Raw genomic sequence first — 27,147 nt, 5'->3', positions numbered from 1 at the left:
GTCTTCCATCTAAACCATGGAAAATCAACATAATGTTACTTATGCAAACTGAAAATAATTTATTTTCCTAGTGGCGTTTTAATTATGGAAAGACATAAATTATTCTACTTCAAGTTATTCTCCAAAATAGGTCAGGAATGATTGATCTTCTTTATAGAAGATACTAAAATTATAATTCTTTGAAATGAAATAAGTTATATTAAGCTTGGCATATGGATAAGTGTTAGATATTTCTTTAAAACAGGTTCCTTTTTTCTCTGTTTTAATTATGAAATAAATACAATATAGGAGTACACTCTCATTTAGATTTCAAATCTACAGATTGGACTGGGACATTTTTTTCTGGATGTATGTTATGTTTCAATGAAGTATATACCTGTGCACACTCAAAAAAGTGTAAACATAATATATTCTTATTTGTCTTAACTTAATTTGTATGACTCCTTAAAATAAATTTGGACCAGGTTTGGGTTTCATATCTTGATGACTTTAACCTACTCAAAGATGGTCTCTTTATGCCTTTTACTGCTCTAGTATTGTTAATTTCTGTAGTCATTATTAATGAAGTGTTTGTGTGTGGCTATTTCCCAGCTTAAGATAGAATATGAAGTTATAGTTCAGTTGCTAAGTGTGTGACTTGATGTTAGTACTAGGATTCTAAACTGAGCATGTTTCCAAACTGATGTCTTGTAATCTTTATCTGTTAAATGAAAGTACTAATCTTTTCATGAGCTTTTTAAGGAATAGGAGAATGCTTATATGTGAAGTATTATGACACTATCTCATAGGAAGTGTTCTGTACATGTTGGCAAAAGTGAATACTTCATTTTTCTTCACATGTTTCTGCTTTCTTATCTGGCCTGTGAGGTCCTTCATAGCAGGGATAAAGAGCCTTTCCTCCTTGTATAAAACAAGATATTAAATAAATACTTCTTGTGAATGAAGGTTTTGGCAAATTGAAAATTACAAATAATGTTAACACATATCCAAAGAAATAAACTTCGTTTGTAACATTATCTTTCATCTGCAGACCATTTTGTAGTCTTCAGATTACTTTAAAATGCTTTCTTTGTAATTTTAAGGCAGTTTCTGAAGAAAGAGAGATCCTCTACCTCAGAGGAAAAGGAACCTGCCACATGAATATGTATGCAACAAGGAAACTGCCTACAGCACAATTTTGTCAATAATTGTTTTATTATAGTTTATAGTAGCATGTTAATTTTCCGTATTAGGTCTAAACTTCATAAGGTTTCTCAGGAGAAAGACACAAATTTTTAAAAATCCTAAATGAAATGAATTAAAAGTGATTAAGTATTTCACAAAATCCTAAGTAAGTAAATAAATAAATAAAATACTACCTTTGCCCGCTACTCAGGAGATGGAGGCAGGAAATTTACTGTTCAAGGCCAGCCCAGACAAAGTTAGTGAGACTCTGTCACAAGAGACAAAAACAAAACGACTGAGAGAATGGTTCAAATAGTGGTGTCAAGCATAAGGCCTCAGTACTTCAGAAAAACAAGAACAAAATCCTACTGCCTTTGAGATTTATTTAGATAAGTACTTTTATGTCCTTTTTTCTACAAATTTAAATGCTGAAATTTATAAATTTGGGACCATTTATGTTTTTGGAATGCAAATAAATCATAGCACCTGAATTTGAAATGTTTCTCAAAACTCCAAGTCTTGGGCTGGGAATATGGCCTAATGGCAAGAGTGCTTGCCGCATATACAGGAAGCCCTGGGTTCCATTCCCCAGTACCACATATATAGAAAATGCCAGAAGTGGCACTGTGGCTCAAGTGGCAGAGTGCTAGCCTTGAGCAAAAAGAAGCCAGGGACAGTGCTCAAGCCCTGAGTCCAAGGCTCAGGACTGGCAAAAAAAAAAACAAAAACTCCAAGTATTTTCTTATTCCTCCCTACCTACTTGAATAAGTACACTGTGCTAGTGGTAGTCATGTAATACATGTATTTGCTGTGATATAGATGAAGTGCTCCTACAGTGTGAGAAGCAAAAGAAAAGTGAATTTGTATCCACTCATTCTCTGAATAAAACCTGTCATTTGTATTGATTTTTCTATTGATGGGATAAGTAGAGGATTCCTCTGCATGAAGTAGCTTGGATATGAAGGAGGAGAAAAATAATTTAATTTGCTTTTTCCAATGCCACTCCTCTAAGTCCCTGTTGGTCCTTGACTTCAATTTATCATCTCAAACTATACAAGAAATGATTTTCTTATTTGTGTGCCTTTACAGATTCTCTAAATATTGTATCCTTTGAACAAATATTACATAATATATATCCTTTAGAGTTAAACTATGTTATATTTTCACAAGAGGAAGAAGCCTGAATGCCAGGTGTTTGGGGATGGTCAACCATGAAGTACTAATGAGATAGAAAACCTTTTCACATTTTAAAAAACCTGGCAAGCTTATAATATTGCCCACTAAAGCATCTGCCTCAGCCAGCTGTGTCTAACTAGTTTATAATGGCTCAGGCTGCTTTTCTCCAAGACTGAATTACTATGTGGGTTAGTAGCATAGATTTTAAACTAACAACATAGAAGAAATACCATTTTAGCAAAGTTAAACGTGTTGTGTTCCTCACAAGCACAAGAATGATAACATACTATCAGAGAAAGTGATGTGTGTATAACCGTGTAATTCCAACAATGTATGGCTTTGCACAATGTATGGCCGTTCCTACTTGTGGCATTAAAGTAGCTGGCACACACTCTATTAATTGCCATTCTCTTTATTGTCTCAACCACTAGAATGAAAATTTCTCAAGAGCAGGAGCTTTTCTACTGTATTTTTCACCTGTGCCTGAAGTGTAGAAGTTCCTCAGTAATCAAAAATATTGTATAACTACATGCCTGAGTGGCATAGCAAAGGTTTACTTAGTTCAGTCTTCATAGAGAAAAGAAATTTTGAGTGATGTGGCACATGAATCGTGTGTACCATGGAAGATGTGCAGGAAAAAAATTATATATTCCTTTAATTAAATAAGTGATGCTCGAAAAGGGTACTCTTACGTGTATGGTAATTCCACAAACTGGAAAACACTTAGATGTTCCTCAGAGGTGGTGAAATGAAAGAAGAGAAAGGTAAACTGACATGCTGCAGATTGTGTTCTCTGGAAATTGTGTAGGGGGCAGCATATTTACCAGAAATTGACACGGTGAAAAGGGCAGAAAGCAGGATGAGGCACTGGGGAAGTGTAGCTATGATACAGCTCTGGCAAAGACTTAGCCAACTTGGTGAAGCAGTCTGGAGCGAGGTGTCTGCTTGGCTTCTCCAGTGTAAGGGCTTAGTTACGGTGAAGTGGCTCTCTGCAGGGGATACCCTCCTGCTCTCAGCAGGCCACCTTCCCTGCAGCTTGACAGTAAGTCCTTGAAAGAGGACCTGATGATTTATATTCTTTAGGACCACAGGGTATTTGAAGCCTCTACTTATTGATTTGAAAAAATTGTAGAGATACTGTCTGTCCATTGGCAAAAATCTTAAATAACTAAGCAAGTCATAACATAATAGTAGTGTTTAATGAGCACTGAATAAAGAGAAAATTCCTTCTCTGAATGATTAATGACATTGATTTGTTTTGGTATTAGCTGCTTTTCAGAACATTTATTTACTTTGAGACTGAAATACAACTCAAGTCATTCTTTATTAGCTTACATAAGTTATACTAGGAGGACTCATTGTTAGATTTCCACACATTTACAATATATTTCAATTAGCCTCATCCCTTCTATCATTCCCTTCCCTTCTCTCCAGAACAATTTCAGCAGGTTTCATTGTTCTGTTTTCGCTGTTGCAAAATAATCTATTTTGATCATATCCATTCTCTTTTCAAATGTATTTCAAAATTATGCACCTATTTTTCTTTTGAAAAACATTTGTATTATATGAGTTTTCCCTCTGATTTCTTTACTTCCAAAGTAATGTCTGCAATTAATAAGGGACTGTATCACATTCTAAAATTTCATCTGCAGGTCATTATTTAAATTTTAACCCAAGAAGAACAATAAGCTTCAAGCCTAGTCCACAAAATTCCACGTTCTCTATATCCCTCTAATGTCTTGTATGTTCTTGAAATCTGAAATTTAATTGTAGTCACCCAGAGGTGAAGGACATATGCTGAATTAAAGCTCTAACATTTGGACAGGACTATATTCAAGGCTATGTGGTTGGGAGCAGGGAAAGAAGGATCTGGTGGCAACGTATCAGTGAGGTATCTGGTCATTTTTGTTTCTATTTTGAATGAGTCACTTGAAAAAGCTGCCTGCACATGCGTGGTGGCTGAACTCCTCTCTCCATCTGAAACTCAAGAATCCCTGCAGCAGTGTTCTGAGCACATAATGTAGCTGCGTCACTCTCCTCCTCCAGTGAAAAAGAGATGCTGTCCAAATTCTATTTTTAAATGCCCATCACTTCATTGCAAAACATTTTTTTTCAAACATGTCATAGATACTATTCTTCCTGGAGAGGCTAAATTTGAGGTTTTAGAAACCAAATTCTGAGTGAAACAGCATAGAACCAAGTATCTCAAAAGGCTTAAACACAATTGGTTTTTAATTACTTAGCAAAAAGAAGGGGGAAAAAAACCCTTTTTGTATTGAAAATGAGAGAACTTTTAGCATGAAAAGCAAAAACTGAATGAAAGTAAAACTATGAGCTTAGAATATAGAAACTTCATTTCAGTTTGAGACTTTCATCTAGGCCAGTCCTCAGTGCTGGAATCAAAGGGAGGAAGGCGTATCGGCTTTGGTTAATATCCAAAGTACTTTAAATGTTCTCCACCGTACAACTTTCTTCTAAAAAAAAATGTCCTTTCTGAAGAATAGTGGTGTGGGGAGGGACTTTTTATAATCTGGCTTGCCTCACAGATTACTATTGATTCTGATTTTTGCTTGAGGAAACTTGTTTCTCTTCACCTTTCTCAAAACATTTGAGTGGAAGGCCTCCTGTCTATTTGGGGAGAGAAATCTGCAGTTGCATTTCACAGGAGAAATGATTAAAATGCCTCACATTGAATGTGATGGAACTAGATCTGAGTAAGTGCTTTTGTTTTTCTAGTAACTAACTTTCACTGCCCCCCCCCATCAGTTTTATACCTGGTGGTGAATAGGAAATGTGAGCTACAGAAAAAAGCTCAGCTTCTCACTGCTCAAAGAAAGCTCAAACAGCAGATCTTGCTGGGTGTAAAAGACAGAATTTTGCTTGATCTTTAGTGTCACTTTTGAATCCACACTTGAAATAAGATTGAACCTAATTTCCATCTTGGTTTTACTGTAGAGTTAGCCAGGATGGGAAGCAAGGACTTTTCAAGGTCTTTCCTTTCCAGATCTCAGTCCAGAGTTTCAAGGTGAACCATGTGGCCAAAAGAGTGGCCTTAGATAAAATCCTAACCATCACTTAGCCACACGGCCATAGCAAGTTAACAAACCTCTCTGTGACTCTGCTTTCTCATCTGTGACATGGGGATATAAGTCATTCTTCCCAGGCTTCTACCCTAACCTGTGTGGTCCACGTCTGGCATGGGGCTGTCCTGGAGTATATACTTGATAACTTTCTTAATTTGTATCAATTTTCACCTTGACACTGAAATTATTAACTGACATTGCTGTGTGCAGTAGGAGGATAGGAAAAGCATTAATCCTTCAACACAAATAAGTCCTTCCTTTCCTATGAGTGTTTTTGTTTTTTTGGTTTTTTGTTGCTTTTTTTTGTATATATTTAAATATATTTTAATATATTTTTAATATATTTTTATTATCAAACTGAATTACAGAGAGGTTACAGTTTCATACATTAGGTATTGGATACATTTCTTGTACTGTTTGTTACCTCATCCCTCATTCTCCCCTCCCCCGAACCCTCCCCCCCATGAGTTGTTCAGTTGTTCAGTTCATTTTCCCCAAACAGTTTGTAAGTATTGCTTTTGTAGTTGTTTGTCTTTTTTTACCCTGTGTCTCTCAATTTTGGCATTACCTTCCAATTTCCTAGTTCTAATACCAGTATACCTGGTTTCCAGTATACGCAGATAAGATACAGAGATAGTGTAGGTACAACCACAGGAAGGTGATATAGGAATATCATCAATAATAGAGGCTACAGTTATATATGGCACGTTGAAAGTAGTTACAACTGTGATATAACAATCGTTTCCATAACATGGAGTTCATTGCACTTAGCACATTGAGATTCCATCTCACCCCAGTAAGAATGTCATATATCAAGAAAACTAACAATAACAACTGTTGGAGGGGATGTGGCCAAAAGGGAACCCTACTTCATTGTCGGTGGGAATGTAAACTGGTTCAGCCACTTTTGGGCATCTACCCAAAAGACCACAAACATAATCACACTAAAGCCACCAGCACAACAATGTTCATTGCAGCACAATTTGTCATAGCTAGAATTTGGAACCAACCCAGATGCCCCTCAGTAGACGAATGGATCAGGAAAATGTGGTACATATACACAATGGAATTTTATGTCTCTATAAGAAAGAATGACATTGCCCCATTTGTAAGGAAATGGAAGGACTTGGAAAAAGTTACACTAAGTGAAGTGAGCCAGACCCAAAGAAACATGGACTCTATGGTCTCCCTTATAGGCAATAATTAACACAGGTTTAGGCAAGTCACAGCAGAGGATCGCAGGAGCCCAACAGCTATACCTTTATGAACACATAAGATAATGCTATGAGTGTTTTTGAATAAGAAGCTTATATAGGATGCAAGTTATCAAGAAGCTTGTATTTTGGGGCTGGGGATATAGCCTAGTGGCAAGAGTGCCTGCCTCGTATACATGAGGCCCTAGGTTCGATTCCCCAGCACCACATATACAGAAAACAGCCAGAAGCGGCGCTGTGGCTCAAGTGGCAGAGTGCTAGCCTCGAGCGGGAAGAAGCCAGGGACAGTGCTCAGGCCCTGAGTCCAAGGCCCAGGACTGGCCAAAAAAAAAAAAAAAAAAAAGAAGCTTATATTTTGGGGTAAATTAAGCCCTGGTGATGTCATAGCTTCATGTTCACAGTCTGTCATATGGATTAATACTGATGGCCTGCTAGACTCTGCTCAGAAATGCCTAAGGAGAATCTGATGAAAAGTAATATGATTTTCTTCAGGAATCATTTGAGAACTGCAATTCACGTATCTATAAGTGTCTAGGTTATAGTCCCTGAGTCAACTCTAATAACATTGCTAAATATTAGTAATACGTTATTACATCATTCAGTATATTTAGATGAGTATTCAGAACATGTACATGTTTTTGTCCTCTGTAACCCAGTATTCCTTAAACCTACCTACCCATTCCTACCACTTGTCACTCCTGGAAAAATATTGGTACCTTGAGCATCTGACTTCAGTTTTATTCAGAACCTCTACACTGAATGCTTCCTTTATGTCACATATTCATTAGTCATTCCCAAATTTCAAGGCCTAATTTATATCATCATTCCTACTATATAAAAGCAATGAGTTAAATGTTATTTTTTACCCTTATTCTTTTTTTTTTTCTTTTTTTGGCCAGTCCTGGGCCTTGGACTCAGGGCCTGAGCACTGTCCCTGGCTTCTTCCTGCTCAAGGCTAGCACTCTGCCACTTGAGCCACAGCGCCGCTTCTGGCCGTTTTCTGTATATGTGGTGCTGGGGAATCGAACCTAGGGCCTCGTGTATCCGAGGCAGGCACTCTTGCCACTAGGCTATATCCCCAGCCCCAGTTCTTTTCCAGAATATTTCCTGCTCCTCTAACTTACCAAAATGTGAGTTTTATCAGCACATTCTGAATTCAACAACTTGAGACTTATTGCTGTCTATAGGACCATGTAGACAAATTACAAAACAATAAACCTTTGGTCAGACTGTCAAGGCCTGTAAAATTTGGCATTTGTTTACATCGACAAACCTTGTTTTCTCCCAAATATCCTTTAATTCCAGTTAAATGAGCCCCCTTGAAGACTTTCAAACATCTTTCAAGCATATCTCCCACCTAATCTTTGTTTCCTTTGCCATTTATTTAAAATACCTTCACACTGCCTCTACCTGAGTTTTAAATGTCCAAATATCAGGTCATATTTTGTCTCCTCAGTGACACTGCTACTAGCTACTCTAGCACCTTTGAACTCCAACCCCAACACAAACCCCAAACGCATAAATCTTCATGAAGCATAACTAGAGTATTTTTTGCATGATGGCTTCATTGTTTTATCTACAGTCCTACAATGGTATGTAACACTAGGCACTGAATAACTGATTAAATACACAAATGCATTCATTGTATTTTGCTTAAAACTCTGACTCTTCCTTGGGCTGGAGGACAAAATCCATAATCTTTAACTTAAATTTCAAAACATTTCAAAGTATGTAATTCTTTTTTGTTCCCCAATATTCACATTTCTAAAGCATCTGGTCCATCTTCTCAAACTAGCTATGTGAGTTCCCATTTTGTATTTTGGCTCATGTTCTTTTTCTCACAGTGAACACCTGGTTTGTCTCTGTTCTCCCTTTCTATATCACATACATCTTTATAAAGCTAAATTTAAATCGCACCATTGTACTGAACCATGCTGCTCTCTCTTAGTTAAGCATTAAAGCATTTGCCACCTACAGCAGCAAGTTGTTGAATGTCAATCAAACTTACATTTTTACCTATTTGCTGAAAATGTTATAGTCTTTATTTTTACTTGTTTATTTATTTGTGTGTGGCTGTGTCAGGGTGGGGTTATGAAGTTTGTGTGTGTGAGCCAGTCCTAGGGCTTGAAGTCAGGGCCCTGTTGCTGTTCTTGAGCTCTTTTTGCTCAAGGCAAACACCCTATCACTTGAGCCATAGTTTTGTCTGTGTTTGTGTGTGTCTGTGTCTGTGTATATGTGTGTTTTCCCTTTTGTTGCTATTTGTGATTTCTGTACCTTTGTCTTGTATGCAAGTTTTTCTGATTGAAGAGGGGCAAGGGAAGCACAGAAATGTTGAGACAAAGGGTGAACTAATTCAGCAATGATACTCACTAGACACTATATCAGAAATGAACTTGAGCCATAGTTTTATTCCCTAATTTTTTGTGGTTAATTGGAGGTCAAAGTCTCCTGGATTTTCTTGCCTCAGCTGTCTGTAAACCACAATCCTCTGATCTTGGTTGGCCTCCTAAGTAGTTAAGATTATAGATGTGGGCCACTGGCACCAAACTTAATATTCTAACATGAATTATGCTTTTTTTTTAATGAAAGCACACAAAGGAACAAAAAAAGATACTCTCAAAATTTAGCATCTGGACAATAGCATTCTAACCCTATTTTCTTAGCTACCCTGAGATTCTGTTGTGTAAAGTGCAAACATTTCAGAATCTGGATGAAAGGTAACTGGACTTGGTAGTATTTTGTGCAGTTTTTTGTGAATCAAAAGTGTGATACTCACATAGATTAGTAAGTTAGTTCAGTCCATTTATCCAAATATGTGTGATGTTAGTATGTGATACAGTGAGAGCCATCAAGGAGCACTGAACTACCCAGTGAAACGCTTATGCAGTAGTGGGCTATCCATCCCGAGAAAAAGCTAGATTTCTCCCTCATATACAATGTCCAAATAAACTCCACCATGAATCAATACTTTTTAAAAACAAAGTACAAAAGTATTAAAGTAAACATATGAATGGCAAGTGTTACATCCACAGGTAGAGTTAGGGATGATAATGTGTAACAAGAAAACTTAAAGAACTAAAAAGCCCTGATAGATCTTAATACGTAAAAAACTAAAGGTTACTATTATCATTCAGTGCAAGTAGAAACATTATAAAGTAAAAAGTCAAGATAAACCAGATAAATAGTTGTAACCTAGTTAACAAAGGTCCTCAGGTCTATTGATGTGCCAGTACCAAGCTGTTTGTATTACTATGGCTTTGTAATAGAGTTTGAAGTTTGATATTGATATTCCAGCACTGTTCTTTCTGCTAAGGATTATTTTTGTTTGTTTGTTTTTGCTATTTGAGGGTCTTTTATTATCCCATATGAATTTTTGGATTTCTCTCTGTATTTCATTGAATACTGTTGTCGGGCTTTTAATGGGTGCTGCATTGAATTTGTACATCACTTTGGGCAGTATTGCTGTTTTCACGATGTTAATTCTTCCAGTCTGGGAGCATGAAAGGTCTTTCCGACTCTTTAAATCTGCTTCTTTTCTTACAGATTTTCAAAGTTTTTACAATAGAGGCCTTTCACATCTTCGGTTAATTCCTAGGTGTTTTATTTTTTTCTTTTTGTTTTTATTTTGAGGCTATTGTAAATGGAATTCTCCTCATTCATCAGAAAAAAAATGATATTGTACCATTTGTAAGGAAATGGAAAGACTTGCAAAAAATTATATTAAATGAAGTAAACCAGACCCAAAGAAACATAGGTTGCATGGTTTCCTTCATTTGTGGTAACTAGAATGAATGTGCCTATAAATCTACAAGTTAACACACTTGGTGGTAAAAGAAAAAATAATACACTTGGAAACTATACCTCTGATCATGAGTCAAATTAAAAAATAAAAAAAGAGAAAGAACTTGCTATTTACTAGTGATGTGACATTGGAATAGACACCTAGCTGCTTTGTATCTTGAGTTCCTCATATTCTCTCCCTCTCTTTCTCTCTTTCTGTCTCTTTCTCCCTTCTCTTCTCTCTTTCTCTCTTTGAATTTTAGCCACAGTCACTCCAAGAGAGACAAGATAGAGGACACTCATGCTGAATTAAAGCTGTAACATTTGGGCGACTCATTTTTTTTAACAACGGTGTTTGAATTCAGGAACTTAGGCTTATTAGGAAGGTGCTCTTCCACTTGAGCAATGACCCCATTCCTAGTTTTTCTTCATTCTTTGAAATGAGAATAAGACTGATTCATAGTGTTATTTGGCATCTGTGTGAAATCATCTAATACTACATTTGGTATGTAATAATGATCATAATAATTGTTTAACTATATGAGTGCTCTTATGTGCATGTACTGGGCATATATATATATATGGGCATATATATATATATATATATATATCAGTTCTTACAGAAAACTTTCAGAGAGGAAAGTTTTATTATTGTTCTCATTTTATAGTTATGAACTCTGAGAATTAGAAAGTTAAATCATTTGATCAGCATCTAGTGACAGAGATGAGATTCAAGATCTACCCTTTTTCATTTACCCCATTACATTAGGACTCTCAGACTGCATTGTTCCCTGATACTTGAGTATTAGGATTACTTTGTCCTGTTAGTTAGTTATTCTTTCAAATTCATCTCATTAGGAATGTAGGTTGAGCTCTTCAAATCAATTTGCGTACCAGTATAACCATGAAGTTGTGAACATGTACATATCTGTATTGTCCACTATACACTTATACACTATACAAGTGTACAAAACATACAGAATATCATCCTTCTAATATTGAGGCATCTAATTAATATTAACTGGAAGAAGAGAATTACCTACTGGAAGAGGACTCTGAGAAGACTATTAACATGTTTGATGTTTGATCCTTGAACTGACTTTGATCTTGTGCCCCAATATTTGAGCCTAAGGTTAATTTATGAGATGATTTAGATGATTTAGATTATTATCTTCAACTCTGCCTTTGACAATGAAGATCAGTTCTCTTCTCATCAGTTTCTTCTTTTTACCTAAGACCAAATTTCACTCCCATTAACTGACCTCAAACACTTCCTAATAGGCTATAAACTCTTCTCAGGCAGGGATTAAATCCTTTTTATCTTTTCAAGCCAAGCACAGTACCTGGATTCTTTCTGTGAATGTTGTGGGAGCTTAACAAATGACTTATTGGTTGAATTAATGCATCATAAATAAGACTGCTAGGTAGTTTGTGTCTCGTTGAGCTTCTAATTGTCTCTTCTAGGGAAATATAATTTCCCAAGAGTTGTGCTTTATTTTAGTTAATATTGTTTCAGACAAAGACTTTGTCAAGATGATATAAAAATTTGATCAAATGAAAACAGCAGTTTATTTATCTTTTACTAATAGCCCCACATAAAGTGTCATTCATTAAAGGGAGAAAAATTGAGAATGAAAGATTTTTCTCCAAGTATAATGAGCAAAGCACAATGTAGAGTTTGAAACTGACTTATGCTTCATAAATAGCACTTGACAGTTAGTGTGTTCAGTTACTAGGCATTCAGAAATTTTGATTAGGAATAAGATTATAAAATAGATGTGCAAACCCAGAAGCAAGAGGAGACTGTTTGAATAAGTGAATCCTGGTCTGTTCCCCTTTTGGCCCTTTCTTTACTTAGGAAGTAGGCCATTTCCCAAATATATTAAATATGACCTGTGCATAAGTGAAACTTTCTGAGCTCCTACATTAAATCATTTTTAGAACATTGAGAGTAGGAGTTAGCAAATCATTGCTAAAATGAACCAAGTAATAATCTAGTAAGGATAAATCCATCTTTCTACAGGGCTTAATACAATAAATACCTTACGTTTCTGTATAGCCTAATGCAATGTTTAATTTTCATGCACTCTGCTAACTTGGATTTGGTATCATATTTGAACAATACAAACAGAATACAGGACCCAATACAAACACATTTGCTTTTGTGAAAATGAAAGAAGCATTGAGTAAGTAGGTTGGTAGGTAGATAGATTGATACATACATATATACATACACAGTTACATTGATAGATATATAGATAATTTTACAATTGGAATAATCAATGCCCAGGCCTGAAGAGACTGACAGGATGGATTTCCTTTCTGGTCTTGTTTGTGACTCTCCTATGTAAAGAGGGGAGAAAGTGTGGGAATGAGAGGATAAGGTTGGACAGCACCAGCTGTGGGATTTAATTAATAGTATCTAGCTTAGTTGACCTAAATGTTTTTAAGTCAGTGATTAGAGCATCTACATTCTGGTAAGCATCATGCAAAATGGCTGTTTAAAGGAACTGTCATCTTGGTTCATGATAGCATTGCAGGATTGGGAAATAAAGAGGCCCTATCCTCAGTAAAAGCAAGCAATTGTATACTCACACACATGCCCAAATGTCAAAACTCACATATTCATATAATACTGGCAATGCACACATTTCTACCCTTAGCAACCACACTGGCCTACTGTTTGGTATAGTTAGATAAAACTAAGCAAACTTGGGTCTCCTATAGCTCAGAACATGCTCCAGATGTGCCAGTGAATATGCAAGCACCTAGCTTTTCCAAGCACCAAGATACAAGCGTCTGTGAGGATTTACTTGTCAGAGGACATTTCCCAGTACTTTAGGGTTTAACAAGAACACCTAATATATCCTTTCCAGCCTTCACATATATGCTCCTAAAACTTGACACATGTATGTTAGGAATTTCTCCCTCCCCAGCTAGGATGCTCTTATGCTAACCTAGATTCAGTATTTATACACACATACTATACAGCATTATATTAAGTACTCAAAGTAATTCCATTTTCATATTTCACGGAACACTTTAATATCTAAAATAAGTCTTATGCTTAACTTGGATTTTACACATTTTGCTTAAATTTTTAAAAAATACTTCAGGGCTTCATAAATGGGAGGTAATTGAATACTGTGCACATATTAATAATAAAGTGAAATTCATGTATTGGTTATCCATCCTCAAATTAGTTAGAAACATATCAACCCATGAATTTCTGAATAAAAAGCAGTATATGCTCCCTTTAAGGACCCAAGTTTAATTCAGGACATGCTAATATGAGCTAGAGGGTAGAGGAGGCTTTCTTAGATCAGTAGTGCCACACAATCTCAAGAGGGTATTCCAAGTCAATAAAGACCTCAAACACCCCAAAAATTGCAATCCCAAGGTTTTATCATCTATTTTGTATTAGACTGGGTTTGAGAGACTAGTCTGGTTTTTTTAATGCTTCTTTAAACTCACATTGAGATTATAATTTCACTGTGACATTTACCTAGTTGTATTTTGTGTTCAGTCTTGTTTTTTTTTAACTTTATGAGCATTTCAAATATAACAAAAGTAGGGAAAATAAGCTAACAAACATTATGAACCATTGGCTGGTTTCAACAGTTATTAATATTTTGATACCTATATAATCCCTTTCTTTTCCTTTGCCACACTGTATTTTAAATGTTAAACACTATGCCTATTTATCTAGTAATATTTAGCATTTATTTCTAATTTATAAAGCTGCTTATTATATAGCCACCATGTCATATACCTGTACAAATAATAATTTATTTTATCCATTAATTCATCATATTCACATTTTCTGATTTTTCTCAAAAATATCTTTTTATAGATTACTTATACAAATAGAATGCATACAAGGTTTGTGTATATTTAGCTGCTTATATCTCTTGGGCCTCTTGTATATAAATGTAAATTTTTATTTTTTTTTCTTATTGTCAAAGTGATGTACAGAGAGGTTACAGTTTCATACTTTAGGCCTTGGGTACATTTCTTGTACTTTTTGTTACCTCCTCCCTCATTTGTTTCTTCAGATTTGTTTCTAATTCATCAAGAGGATTTAATGAGAAAATTGCTACAAAAATGGATGTCTTTGGCTTTATCTTTAAGCCATTAGTTTTTACATTCTCTGCATTTCCAAACCCATACATTTTTAATGCTAAAATATGAAAGAGTAAAAAAAATGGGGAAAATGGTTTTCCTTAGTGATTCAAAACCAGTCATGAATTAGTTTTGATACTCAAGGTCAGAAATTTAATATAGGTATTTGTTCCCTATCCTATTTGATTTAATCTATACCTATGTTACTTGGCCTATATTCAGTTTCATTTTCAAAGTATACTTTGGCTTAAAAAATGAACATCACTTTTATTATGAAGGCAAAATGTGTAAATAATGAGACCTTCACTTCAGACTTACCTTTTTGTCACCTATTTTGATTTTTTTCTATATAATATAATCAAACAAAACAATATTGTCTTAGAATTTGTGTTTATGGTTCCTATTACCAGTTAACATACATAAAAAGCTTATCCAGTTAATAGTATTCCCATTGAGTTTAGTCTTATATCTCAAAAGCATTGTCCTTTGTAAAATAATTCAATCAAATATTTCCTTCTTTTAATGCTTATTTTTGCTACTCAACATGGGTAGGAAGACAAAAAAGAATTTCTGCTTGCCACTATAATTTTAACACTACCATCCTTGATTTAAATTGTGCAGTGCTGCTAAAATGCCTCAAGATTTTACCATTTCTTTTTATAAACTCTCAATCTTGTGATATCTTTCCTTTCTTAGGACATGAACGAGTCTGCCAAACAAGAAGATATTTTGGAATCTACAACAGATGCTGCAGAATGGAGTCTGGAAGTTGAACGTGTACTACCACAACTGAAAGTCACGATTAGAACTGACAATAAGGTATCAGAGAGAGAGCACATTTTATAAGACAATTTCAGGGCAGTGTATTCCAAATTACACAAACTGGAGAAAGGCAATAGGATTCAGTTTGCAATGTTTTGTTGTAATAGGGGTTCAACAAGTTACGGTGGAATAAATAGCATAATATAGTCCAAGAAGCAAAGAATTGTCTCTGAAATATGTAATGTTTTACTAAGATTAAACTATACACTGACTGTACCAACTAATTAGAGTTAGAAGATGATTTGAAATTTTGCTGGATGGCAAAATGTAAGGCATTCTGGAAATTACATTAGATAATTCAGTTCCTATGATCAAAAACGAAATATTAAGTACTCAAGAAATCACCAGCACCTTTAATCAGGCCTGTAAATCCTAGCTGCTCAAGAGGCTGAGATCTGAGAAGCACAGTTGAAGCCAACCTAGGCACAGAAGTCTATGACACTCATCTCCAATAAGTCACCAATAGCCAGAAGTGGAGCTGTGACTTCAGTGACAGAGTACTAACACTGAGTGAAAATGTTAAAAAAAAAAAAAAAAAAAGCACCCACAACTGATTTCAACCTCTAGTTTCACCAAAAAATAAAATAAAATCATATAATAAGACTTAAGAAGGAAACCAAATAAGCCAGTCATTATATCAAGTTCTTGCTACTTTTTTTTAATCCCTACAAGTTTATGACTAATTTTCTTTTTTTAAATTTTGTTATATTGTTAAGGTGATATACAGAGGAGTTACAGTTTCATATGTCAGGCATTGAGTACATTTCTTATCAAACTTGTTACTTCCTCCCTCCTTTTTTTTCTCCCCCCTCCCTAGCCCCCCTACCCCCAGACTAATTTTCTTCAGGGTAACTAATACATGTTTAGACAAGACTTCTCATTAGAGGCTCCTAACTAAAGAAACTAATGAAGTCTGGGCATAAGCCCTGAGGAATATGGAAAAAAATTGTAAGGAGGTTCAGAGCTTTGAAAAGTGTAGTCCTGTGTTGCCCACAAAGTAGAGACCTTACAAAGATCTCTTTTTTTAGTGTCTTGGAAGCAAATTGATTGTTACAATGAATCCCAGAGTTGGTAAGAAGTAGCCTAGACTATTAGAAGTCTGAGGCTATCATAGGATAAGGGTTCTTACTAGACTGTGAACTGCTATGAAACGAAGCCTATCCAAGATGAGTGGAAGAATCCTGCAGCCTGTTCTCCATATATTTTCCCAGTCATTACAGAAGACAGCTATTCTCTGACCATGTTCCATAGGTTATTCCCTTTCTTTGCATATAGCTCATCTGTAAAGATCTTTTAAAAAGAATTTCTTCATTGATTACATCTCTGCTGGGAATCTTAATCTGTAAAAAGAAATAAGGTTCATTTTTGCAAGATATTTTAGTTCCAATTCTCTGGCTTTGTCAAAAAAAATTCCCTTCATAAAACTAAAAATCAGTGTTATTGTGACTTTAGTTAGAATAACATGTTAAAATAATTGTGTCGTTGCAAACAGTTTAATTCCAGAAGGAAGCAAGTTTAATTTGTTTACTTCTAAGTTAAAGAAATACTTATTCAAGTTAAGTCAAACATCTCATTTAGAAAATAATCAGATATTTTAAACAGCGATTGATTTCCACATAATAGAAATAAACAAAGAATATAAATGTAACTACTTACACATACTGTTTTACAAATCTAAATACAAATCAATTCTAGACTTGACCAATATCAAATAATCAAAATTGTGGTTTGTGGAGAATTCATGTTTTTTTGGGGGGTGGGGAAGAATTACTTTTTCAAAAAATGATTAGATGCATACTCCCTTGCCATACTATCAACCCAAATCTTATTTGAAAATATACTCTGCCAATTAATTATATAATTAAGCTTATATACAGCATTCCAAAATATCACATAAAGTTTTCCTTTTTCTATTTTAGCATATTTAGATATTAGATTAAATTTCAGTTTTGTGGTTAAAATGCAATGATCTAAAGTCTTACTTGACCACTTCATCAGAATTCTTCTAGTAGAGATCCTTTGGTCTTTGTGTCCAGTATGTTATAAGCTCTTTTTTTTTTTTTTTTTGTCTAAGCCTTTGAAATGTATCAGATGAAAAAGCAGTGTTAGGGGGATAATTCCTTATTCAGCTTACCTAAGAAAAATAAAGTGATATATTGGCTTGAGAAAATAAGCTCCTGAATAAAGAAATATTTCTTTTTTCTCAAAAAATAATGTGGCTGGGAATATGGCTTAGTGGTAGAGTGCTTGCCTAGCATGCATGAAGCCCAAGATTCAATTCTTCAGCACTACATAAGCAGAAAAAGCCAGAAGTGGCACTGTGGCTCAAATGATAGAGTGCTAGCCTTGAACAAAAAGATGCCAAGGACAGTGTTCATCCCCTGAGTCCAAGTCATAGGACTGGCAAAAAAAAAAAAAAATGCAGTTACATAAGAGATTTCTTCTCACTGATGCCTTATCTTATTTCATCAGAACTGACTACAGATCATAGTAGATCTCATTGTTCCTTGACTCCCAATTCTTGACAAAAACACAGTCTCTTCCTTGACTTTTGGCCACTGACTGTAATCTTGCATTCAATAACAGGGTATTTAAGACATTCAGAGATTTCAAAAGAAATTGTTTTAAGATCAATGTGTTTTACTGGTTACCTCTGCATTTTTTAAGACTATTTAGAGATCATGTAAAGTAACTAATAAAGGGTCTCATTATTTTAAAATAAGGGTCTCTTTTCTTTAAAAGAACCATGCATTCATAGTAAATAAGTTGCATATTTACTTAGTTCTGGATCAAATATTTTATTTATTTATTTATTTATTTATTTATTTATTTACAAGTTCAGTTTCCTCCTTTCTATGTTTCTCAGCAGAGAATTACAAGAAAGGAAACTCCTTTTTGGTGTTGTCATATTTTATAATATGTATGCTTCGATAAGATTCTTTGAGATACCAATTTTCGTCTACAGTCATACCACCCTGAACGTGCCCAATCTTATCTGATCTCAGAAGCTAAGCAGGGTCGGGCCTGGTTAGTACTTGGATGGGAGAGATACCAATTTTCTATTTTGTATCATGTCCATAATGTTGCAATCAGGTTTTTATTGCTAAACTGGTTTATCCCTATTGTCTGGCATCATTTGCTACTGTTGCTAGTTTTCAAAGAATGCAAACTAATTTTAATATTAGCTTAAGCAAAATAAAATTAGAAAAATGAATATGTTGCCAAAAATGCAAATAATGTGCTGCACAACTGAAGATAAAGGATTTCTGTTATGCACTGATTTGGATGGACTATATTAGCAGTTCTCTCTGTAGTGTGAGTTACAGAGAAGACCAGTCTAGATCAGCCCCAAGTAGAATAATCAAAGACACCATCGAGAGAGTCTGTGAATTCAGCCAGATCCTGTTCAGGCTGCTCTTTGTAGTGCCCTGCCCAATGGGTAAAGCTTAGAAGTCAAGTCCTTACGTTAGCTTTAACAATCTAAAGAATATTGTTGGTACACTATGTCTCTACACTTCAATTTTTTGTCCCATCTCCCTCTTTATTTTCTCTCTTTCTCTTGCCTTTTACTTCGTGGTGGTTTTAGGCCTTGCTCTTTACATGTTCCTTGTGTGTCCTAATGCAATTCCTTTGGTGGATGGATTTAAAACTCAAATGGAACAAATCAGTGATTGTATTAGTTAAGACTATTAATTAAGACTATCATATCTGTACTAGGATTTGAGCCATGCCACCAGCCCTGCTTTCATTGGTTATTTTGTGGCCAGAATCTCTTGCACTTTTCTCCCTGGGCTGACCTAAAACTGCCACCCTCCCGATCTCAGTCTCCTGTGTAGGTAGGATTACACGCATGAGCCACCGGCACCCAGTTACTTCTGAGTCTTTTTAAAATGTAATTTGTTTTCAATTATGAAAATGATATAGTAGCAGAGTTTCTGAAAGAAGGAAGACAGTCAGGTTGCATATCACCTACTTAGTCTGATTTATTCTGACTTATTGAGCCAAAGTTTTAGAGGCCTGGTGGAACAGTGGCCATAAAGACTAATAGAAGATAAGCATAGCTCACATACCTTCCCTTACCCAGAATTGATTAGTTTTACCAATTATTTACTGTGTGATATAGGCCAAGCTGTTTTTCCTCTCAATTCATCCTTTTCCTCATCTATAAGATGGCACTAATTATATTTCTTCACAGGACTGAGAACAGTATCTGATGCATAGTTAACATCTAATAAGCATTAATTATTGGTATATTATTGTTATGTTCTTTTATAGCTTTTTGATATTTGGTGCCTATATTAGTACTCAGGAAGAATTTACAAAATTTCTGCAGTGGTATTTGCATCATTTAAGAGGTTAAATTAAAGCCAAGTGCTGATGGCTCATGCTATAATCCTTGCTACTCAGGAGGCTGAGATCTGAGGATTGGGGTTCAAAGCCAGCCCAGGCAGGAAAGTCTGTGAGACTCTTATATCCAATAAACTAGTTTGTTTTTTTTTTAAGCCAGAAATGGAGCTGTGGTTCAAGTGGTAGAATGCTAGCCTTGAACAAAAGAAGCTGAGGGACAGCATTCAGGCTCTGAGTTCAAGCTCTATGACTGGCAGAGAGGGAGGAAGAGGGAGAGAGAGAGAAAGGGGGGGGAGAGAGAGAGAAATATTCTTATAAGAATTTGCCTTGTATTCTTACATGTATCTGAGGATGAACTAAAGCAGAATCACACCATCCCATGTGATTGGAAAAAGGTACTTGGCTTTGTCTAAAGGTTGGCCATTTGTTCTCAGTAGGTGCTGCTATCACTGAATGAGGTCTGTTAGAATTGATTGCTACAGAGGTTATGGTTTGGCTTCCTAGACAGCTTGCTGTACATTGTAGGTCAGAATTCTGGTCTTGTCCATGACTTGGTATTATCTGTTGTTCATTGGTGTATTCAGTTTCTCAACTTCATTCATTGATCCCAAAGCAAAGTGGCTTGTTAAATCAGTAAACCTATTCATCTTTATCAGGAGAATTCTTTTCTTTTTTCCAAAGCCAAGAGTTTTTTTAAACCACAAAGGAAAACAGGTAAACATTAATACTTATTCCTATTCCTTAGCAACAAGGAAGAGCAGAAAGTGTGAAATCAGTTTTCCACTAAACCTTAACATGGACCCTTTTCTTCAATTATGCAGTGCTTATTCCTAAAAGATTGTAAGTTATAATGATTTAATATTAGTTATTTAATGCAATGAAAAAATGCTCAAACATGCTTTAACTCCCTATGGATATTGTCATTAAAATTTTGATTAATGACTTAAACAGATTTTTTTGAAATTATAATTAAATGTTTTCTGGTGTGTTGTTTTAAGAGATAGTTGGGTATGTACCCCTGTTCATTACACTAAAGTGTCTCTAGTAAGTATGTTAATCTTCAGGTTCATTACAGGGTATTTATATCAAAAGATTATTTTTGTAAAAACAGATTTGGAAGTATTATACCATATGTTTCACATTATTTTAAACCTTTAATTCACTAAACTGCTTTTTGTTTTCACATCCTTTCTGGTTCTTCAATGTCTGACTTTCTCAGAGTACAGTTGTAAAAAGAACCTTAAACTTTAAATCTGTACTCCAAGCAATTGGATTTTGTTTTAACGTAAATAAACCACCCAGGTGTTGCCTTGGGTAATAGACAGCAGGAAACCTTTTGGGAAGAGTCATTGTGCTAAGGAGGAAATCATTGCAATAGTATTGAGCCTTTGGGCTCTCCAGACACGGTGAGAGTTAAAACCTAAGAGGGAAAAGAGGTAGAATTCCATTTAAATGAACCTGGAGGGATCTCAGAATTGCTATATTAGATCTAAGTCTCTTCAAATTGGAAGCCAAGTCCTGCAAAAAGTTACAATGGTAAGCTTTCTCTTCTTCCTATTATAGACAAATCTGTTTCTGGAAGCAATAGAAGGAGAAGTTTTTTTTCTCATTCAAAAGCAACTGAGAGAGTAACTTCTGTGACCTGCCATCACTGTGTTTCGATGCTGTCTAAGAGGATATTAATAAGATGTCTTTTCTAAATATTTCTGACCTGCAGGAATTTCTAAGTTATACTTGGTAATAACGAGCATTTCTTAAGACCTATACACTGGTTGTTAGATAGGTGTATTAATAGAATTCTTGCATCCACGAGCCAAGAAGCATAATGTATTCTGTGGGCTGGGATGCAAGGATATATTTTATATATGTAATGATTATTAAAATGAGATTCTGCCTGGTGTTTGAATAATAGAGAAGACTTCATTTATAATTCTTATAGATTTTCTGGAAGACCTTCTGTTAAAAAAATATTCACATAAAGAAAAATAAGGTTCCAAATAAAAAAATCAGCTTTTACAATTACAGTAACAAATGTAAATGCAGGTGGCAATAAGTTGGTCTCTGTGAGGCTCCATGCAGGAGTAATAGCTCCAATTACTGTCACAAATGTTTATAATTGTATCTATTGCTGCCAGACAATAAATGCTTTTTAATATAGCAAGGCCATAAATGTACATGCCGCTGTTGTTTAAACAAAATACAATTTTCAGTAAATTTATCCTTGAAACACCTGCTATAATCAAAAAGAGGTGAATGCTATCAAAATAAACTGCCTAAATTAACTAGGCACACATACATTTTTAGAGCAGCCTGCCTGATTACTCAACTGCCACATCATCTAGAATGAAGGAAAATACTCACTGATGGACTTTTACAGTTTTACAGCAAGATTTAAAGGAGACAGAGACAAAGTATGCTTTGGGGCTGTTGTTATTTTAAATGAGATGATATTTTGTGGGTGGGAAGTTGTATTTGCAAGGTCAGCCCTTTTCTGTTTTGTTTTGTTGTGTGTGGGTCATAGGTAGTTATCAGGGCTGTGGGAGAGAATATTGTGCTCAAAATTAATACTGCAAAAATACAGCAAAGGAGCAGAGAAAAACCCAGCCATCTTTAAGCAACTGGAGGAGATTTTGAATTGCTTTCTGTTCAAGTCTTGTTAAACATTTGAGGATATTCTTTGTCTTAAGATAGTTGATGGTGCCTTCCTTTGTGTTTACTCTATGATAAATGTATAAACTGGATGAAGAAAGGCTCCATTTATCACGAGTTAAAATAAAAGTATTTTTGCTCTGGAAATTAGCATTAGCTGTAACTAAAGAGCCTCCACACTGGTAGCAGATTTTAAGGAAATAACCAATAAAGGCTGAATGTTTTATAAATATTGCAGAGGCAAATAACTAATGCCTCATTGCTGAGATACCTCAAATAGACATTTTTGATTGAGAGCAGTGAATTAATACATATTGATTATAATTAATATGTCTAGACTGCCTAAATATTTCATTATTGCAATATATGATTTAATGTTTCCCTTGAATTGCTCAATATAAAAGATGAATTGAAGCAGAAACCATTTGTCACATGGACCGTCTTATAAAGTGTACTTTTTATTGGCTTGACTCATTTTTCAAATCAACCATATTACAGTAGTTGTCACTAGTACTGTGGTTTATTTAGAATTTCATAATGTTTGGACAAACCATAGTCTCATGGTTTTCCTCTAAGCCATTGCAATTGATACTGTTTCCCTACGCCAAAGTAAAGATTTATGTTTCTTGACTTTTTTTTTTTTTTTGCCAGTCCTGGGGCCTGAACTGTCCTTGAGCACTGTCCTTGGCTTCTTTTTGCTCAAGGCTACCACTCTACCACTTGAGCTATAGCATCACTTCTGGCCTTTTCTATATCTGTGGTGCTAAGGAATGAAACCCAGGGTTCATGTATACGAGGCAAGCACTCTACTGCTAGGCCATATTCCCAGCCCTGTTTCTTGACTTTTTAAATGTGCAGTGCATGATTCTGTTTCTTTTTGCTTGTTTGTATGTAAGGTAGGGATGTTGACTATCCAGGTTATGATTAGTAAATTCTTGTAGCTGGATAAGGCTGTTGTGATCCCTCTCTCCACAGTGTTTACTCGGCATTCTGTGAAATAATTAATTCTGATTTCTAACTTGACCTATTGCTATCTGCCTTACCAGGAATCTTCCCTGGGCTTGTCACTCCTAAACCCTAGAAACTATTTCTGAGATCTGTGCGGTAATACAAAAGGAGTATGAATAGAGTAAGCATAAACAATAGGTCTGAGTTAACATATGAGAACTCATTCGTAACTGATAAAAGAAACATGTTAGAAATGTAATTGGTTAGCAAGATATTACATGTAGAGATTAGAATTCTCCAGTTTCAGCTTAATTGCAAGGCAGTATAAGAATACTGTGGTTGCTATGATAACTTTGCTTGCCCATTATATACACTGTGTGGTTTTTCTATGTAGTGAGAGAAATATCTAAAAGGGAATATCCCAGGAGAAACTTATTTCTAGCAATCACAATTGTTGCCAAACCTCCAACAACAAATAAACTACTACATACACCATAACATGCACCACACACATGAATACAGTGCTCTCCCCTTTATCCACCAAGTATTTTACTTGTTCAAAGACCCATAGTGGGGGCTGAACCACTGTAGGTACTGAACCTGGTATATGAGTACAATGTCTTTCCTATATCAACATCCCAATGAGAAACTTAGATTCCTAAATTAAGCATTGGAAGAAATTGATAATAGTAGCTATAATAAGTTAGAATAATTACAACTGCACGCTGCAACATAGGTACTGTGATCGCTCTCTCTTAAAATACTTTGCTGTACTGTACTCTTCCTTCTTCTTGATAGTGTGAGATGATACTGTGTCTATATGATGAGATAGTCATGAGGCAAACAGAAGTGAATCAAGTTAAGCAAATGATGGAGGCATTATGATGGAGCCTTCAGCTACTAGGTCTACTGCACCCCGAACACAGAGGATCTGATAGCAAAGTGGCAACTCTGTGACTAGAGGACCCCTAAGTGACCAGCAAGTCACTGCACATTTGCAGTGGAATTATTTTGAACAAAAGATGATTCCCATTAAGGCAACACAAAGCAGGACAGCACAGATTTTTCCATACTGTTGAGAACAGCACTCCATTTGAAACATGAATTATTTATTTATGGAATTTTCCACTTAGTATTTTCAAATTTCAATTGGCCATGGATAAATGAAACTGCAGAAAGTGAAACCATGGATATTCTACTCTTCTTCTTAATTCTGCTGAATTCTTTGAACACATAAGAAGAAAACACATGCTCTTTCTCATCACAAAGGGTATACCACACAAAAAACAAAGCTGCTGGCAATGAAAGAAAAATGTCACATTTAAAAATTCAGGAAAGCTACAGTCTGCAATTATCCTTCAACCCTGTGGGCATTTTTCATTAAGAAAGTAATTCAATATCATGACAAAGTTATTTAATTGAATGGGAAATTTCTCTTCTCCTTTTCTCTCCCTTACACACACATGCACACAAATAAATATAAGAATGTGGCTAGGCAACTGAGCTGGAAATTCTGACCATGAGAAGAAAATGCAATTCTGTTTGTCCAATATGATTAGAAGATAATGAAGATAGCATTCTGTCATTAAGGGAAGGGGGCATTGTGTGTGGAGTATATCCTCACATTCTTGCAGAAAGCATAATAGACTAGTTCCAGAAAAACTAGCTATGGTGAACTTACCATAAGCACATCATTCTACTAGACCAACAACCCCAACCCTTGACTGGATCTGATGTCCTGCAATCAAATTGGCAAGTCCATTCTATCACTCACCATCCATGGGCTTTTGAACATGCACCAGGAGCATTAATATTCCACATTGAAACCTTGAGACTGATTATTTTGGGACTATACCTCACATGTAGCTCTACCTCTCTATCACTACAGATGCAATTTTAATTTTAATAACCAAATATGTCTCTTTGAGATTGAAACAGAAATGTGCTATCCAAATCCTCTCATAAGCAAGGACTGACATGCTGCCCAGCTGCAGAAAGTGTACCCAGCAGACAGCTTCTAGGTAGAGAACTAGGCTGCTCAAGGTCTCATCCTTCACTGGGTACCTTCGATTTGGGCTTGTGTGACATGTTTCCAGTTTGGGACTATTGTGCATATGGCTGCTATGAAAATTCTTCTATGGGTCTTTTAGCAAACATATGTATACATTGCTACTAGAATTTCTGCATATGATATTGATAGGTCATGGTATCATGGGAGACAAATGTCAGGTTCTTGGTCTCACAGAAGAGACAATTCAGGGGCAGAATCACAGAGGAGTTTTTAACAGCACAAATCTATTTAATCAAAAGCTAGGTTTTATTGATGCTGAAGTGTTTGCAAAGCAATAATACACCCCAAAGAAATGTGTGCATAGACAATTTAACCAAGGACTCAAACAGACTAAGCTCTCATGTCTTTGGCCACTTTTGTGGATAGGACCTGCTGATTGTGCTAAGAATATGTACATAATTGTGATTTTTTTCCTGGAGAGTGGCTTAAAGATGTGTATTCAGAACCAAGATGGCAATTTGAGGGAACGGAAAGTCCATAACTACAGTGAGATGAAGATGAAGCTTCTGGCTAACATCTAAGAGTTGAGAAGGTCCACAATTGTTGCTAGATCCTCATTGGCAGTTATTATTGTCTTTTTTTTGTCATAGCAATTGTAATGTCTTCTATAGTTTGGACCCTAAATGCTACCGAGAGGCCCATGTGTTCAAGGCATGGTTTCCAGCTAGCACTCTGCCACTTGAGCCACAGCGACACTTCAGGGTTTTTTTCTATTTATGTGGTGCTGAGGAATAGAACCTAAGGCAAGCTTTCTACTGTGACACTATTAGGAAGTAGTATTACCTTTATGAGTTAAGTTAATGGGAGAAAGTTAGATCATTAGAGGCCATGCTCTTAAAGAGTCTATTGGAATTAACCCCAGCCCATTCCTCATTTTCTTTTTGCTACCCCCACAAGCTGAGTACCTTTTTCTATCAGGCACTCATCATGATTATTCTGCTTCACTGTAGGCAATGAATCAGTAAGTCAACTGACCACATACTGAGACCTCTGAAACTGAGCCAAAATAAACCTTTCTCTTTGTAAGTTGATTTATCTCGGGTATTAGTTACAGTAAGGGGAAATTGATTGGCCCAGTATCTTACTATGAGTTTTGAATTTCATTTCTCTGTTAATTACTAATGTTGAGCACTTTTCACATATTAGCCATTTATATATGTTTTGAAAACTGTTTATTCTTTCATAGAGTTTGTGTAAGATTGGTATTTCCTCCTTAATTGTTGAGGAAAATTCACTGATGAAGCCATTTGGGTCTGACCATTTCTTTATGAGGAAGTCTCTCTTCTTTTTTTCTTTTTTGCCAATCCTAAGGCTTGAACTCAGAGCCTGAGTACTGCCCCTGGCTTCTTTTTGCTCAAGGCTAGCACTCTGCCACTTGAGCCACAGCGACACTTCAGGGTTTTTTTCTATTTATGTGGTGCTGAGGAATAGAACCTAAGGCAAGCTTTCTACTGCTAAGCCACATTCCCAGCCCTATGAGAAAATCTTTAACTGTGTACTTTTATCCTAAGAATGTTTTTAATTCATTTCATTAATTTACCATATAAATTCTTATTAAAAATCAAGTGTTACAAAACATTAGTTTTCTATCATGGAACCAGGAAACTGAGATAATCAACTCAGAAAAGAAAAGATTTATCTTGTTTGGGAATTTACAGTTGGATAATTCCTTTGGGCCCATTGCAAAGCATCACATCATAGTGATCAGATACAACAGAGCAAACAGCTCATTGTAGGGCTGGGACTTGTTGAGAGAAGACCTTGTGTTCCC

General features: G+C 35.6%; 1 protein-coding gene across 2 annotated transcripts in view; it reads left to right on the top strand.

Annotated features, from left to right (window-relative positions):
* The window catches only part of Ift57 (intraflagellar transport 57), a 55,518-nt gene that overhangs the window by 11,331 nt on the left and 17,040 nt on the right, over positions 1-27,147 (top strand). For both annotated transcript variants that reach the window (XM_048346563.1, XM_048346564.1), the window contains exon 6: positions 15,236-15,358. In XM_048346563.1, the coding sequence (XP_048202520.1) occupies positions 15,236-15,358 (123 nt within the window). The remainder of the gene's footprint in view (positions 1-15,235; positions 15,359-27,147) is intronic.

Source organism: Perognathus longimembris, chromosome 5 (genome assembly GCF_023159225.1).
Source record: "Perognathus longimembris pacificus isolate PPM17 chromosome 5, ASM2315922v1, whole genome shotgun sequence".
NCBI classification, from domain to species: Eukaryota; Metazoa; Chordata; class Mammalia; order Rodentia; family Heteromyidae; genus Perognathus; species Perognathus longimembris.
Note: the sequence above shows the minus strand (reverse complement) of the source record. Positions and strands in the feature narration are given on the sequence as shown.